Here is a 2,492-nt window from a genome sequence, read left to right on the forward strand (position 1 = left end):
AAACTTTGTTCTAACAAAATCTAACAAAATGCATGTTTTAAGTTTCAGCCTTTAGTAAAGGGAAAACATCTATTAATAGTATCTTAGACACCGAAATATAGGGGTGGAGGGGGTAAATTTTCATGTTCTTACAGGTGGGGGTTCACTTGCGTCTTCCCCTGAGCCAGGGGACCTTCACATGGACAATGCACACAGTTAAAACCGGTCCTGCGTAGGATTACGAACTTTGCAATTGAGCATTTTCATATCCTTCATACTAATGCAGTCATGAAGAGGAGCAGGGAACACACTTAATAATTTAATAAGTGTAAACATTGCATTCTTTCACAGATGATTGACGACGTAGCTTTTCATGGGAAAAAAAATTTTAGCTGAGGGGAAAGGGTGGGGAAACCCTACCAAACATCATTATCTTGTCTATAGTAGCACCATGCAAGTAGTGCGGGGGGAAACCCAACTTTCCCTAGGTACGTTTAAAAACCTTTCTCTTTTCATACGGGAAAAAATTTTTGGGGGGTGTCATTCCGCATAGTGTAATAAATTGGTTCGCATCTAGAACACCCGAGAATTATTTCAGTATTTATTGCATAATTGATAAACTAAAACGTACTTTTAAAAAATTTTTCCCTTACAAACTTTTATATCAGAAAAACTCACCCTAAAATTTCAAACCGAATATATTATTTCACCGCACAGACCCCAAAAAGGCTACGAAATATAGGGCCCTAATTCCCAAAACATGGCATGGAGCTTCCGATCATGAACTGAGGCCCCAAGTATAATCATTTATCCATTTGGTAGGTTATTAGTCGCATATTTCAATATGTAAATCATGTCTTTTTTTACAGACACACATTTAATAGTTTAGGAGTTGTAGCTGTATTAATGTTGTGTATTTATATACCTTTCTTATTTTCAGGTTTTCCCTTAGTGTCAAGTCGTCAGGTCTCGGTTCTGCTTTCAACCTAAGCTGTTTGACACAGAACTGTCAAGAAATCTTACAAAATGAGCATGCATCCCGTGTAAATCAAGATTTAAGCAGTGCAGATGGCATTGTGATGATGGTAGTAAATGAGATGAGCGGTTCTGTCTTGTTAAGAAAAACTTTCAATACGTGGAATGTTTTCACCCATCCAGGTCTTGTTTGGTGGGTTAAGCCTTCCAGGCGGCGCATAGTGGTGATGACTGTGCCCCGCGCTGGCACACATGGAGTAGGAGCAGCTCTTTCGACTCTACAAAGTCTCGGTTCTTTTCTAATTTCCTAGTCCCCACGCTCTCTCTGGGGTTTGGGTTTTTTTTTGAGGGGGCCAACCATAGTTAAGTATTGCCCCCAACTCGGGAAAGGGTGAAATTCTTTTTTCTGAAAGTATACACATAAAAAACATTCCCCTGATCCTCTCTGCAGTGATATCGAAAAATGACTTGCGCTCCAGTCTCTTTAACATGAAGGGGAAGGGTTCCCTTTTGGAAAATAGTAGACATACCAGAGAAGTCTAACCTGGACTTTCATCTACCGGAAAGCTTGGTCAACAGGTATAACTACCTTTACAAGTTTACAGTACATCGCTTTCCTTGATGAAGATGTGGAGGTCTCACGTGACTGGCTTGAGACGTTATCACATTTTGCACCAGCATTGGATACTGATCCATCACTTTGGTGCGTGTCTGGCAGTGCACCAGGTCACCGGTATGTATTTCCATACCCCCAAATATTTCATCGGGGCTTCAGGCAGCCTGGCTGGGGCTACTTATTCTCAATGGCAGAGGCAAGGTCAATGGTAGCAAAATGGCCAGCCAGCTCTTCCGTTTCACTACTGTATGACAATTTTCTATACAGTGTAATGAGTCGAGGACGTGAATGCATTTTTCCTGCACTGAGTCGTTCGCACCACTATGGGGTTGGTGTGAACACTGTTCCTGAGATACACCAACTCTACTTTTTAGACCAACCATTGCATAGTGGTGAGAGGGTTCATCTCCCACCGGTAGAAGAACTTACCCAGAAAGGGTATGAAAGTAGAGTAAAGTTTAGTCTTGAGAGTGCTATCCCTATCACCAGGAATCCTTGTGCTCCAGGATTTCTAATCCCTCCCGGCACTCATGAATCAAAACATTTTGTATTCTACTTTTTCATGGAGGACCCAAATGATTCCCCAGAATGGCCTACTTTGGCAGAGTGTATTGGTGCTTGGCCCTATTCCACTCAATCCCATCATCATGGTTGTTTTGAAATCCCACAGCCTTGGGGAGGTTCCATGTGGTTAGTGGGAGTGCCCTACTCAAGATACAGATATCTGCGTCCACCTAGTGTTCCAATTTGGCAAATTAAATCTCAACAAGAATTGGATTCGGCTACAGCATTTTCCAATGCCCTTCGTATTCCTCCAAAAGTGAATAGAACTTTGGCACTTGCTTTCACAGATCTGTTTATAAAGTCTTAGTTCAATATACATATATAGCTACACCATACAGAAATATTACTATGAACTTTG

At 41.4% G+C, this 2,492-nt stretch overlaps 1 protein-coding gene across 1 annotated transcript in view; it reads left to right on the forward strand.

The window, feature by feature from the left end:
• The window catches only part of LOC119587444 (protein O-linked-mannose beta-1,2-N-acetylglucosaminyltransferase 1-like), a 4,309-nt gene extending 1,823 nt beyond the window's left edge, over positions 1 to 2,486 (forward strand). The window contains exons 2-3 of the mRNA XM_037936173.1: positions 920 to 1,211; positions 1,479 to 2,486. Of these exons, the coding sequence (XP_037792101.1) occupies positions 920 to 1,211; positions 1,479 to 2,441 (1,255 nt within the window). The 3' untranslated portion in view covers positions 2,442 to 2,486. The remainder of the gene's footprint in view (positions 1 to 919; positions 1,212 to 1,478) is intronic.
• The last annotated feature ends 6 nt before the right edge of the window (positions 2,487 to 2,492 follow it).

This window comes from Penaeus monodon, chromosome 22 (assembly GCF_015228065.2).
Source record: "Penaeus monodon isolate SGIC_2016 chromosome 22, NSTDA_Pmon_1, whole genome shotgun sequence".
Classification (NCBI taxonomy): domain Eukaryota; kingdom Metazoa; phylum Arthropoda; class Malacostraca; order Decapoda; family Penaeidae; genus Penaeus; species Penaeus monodon.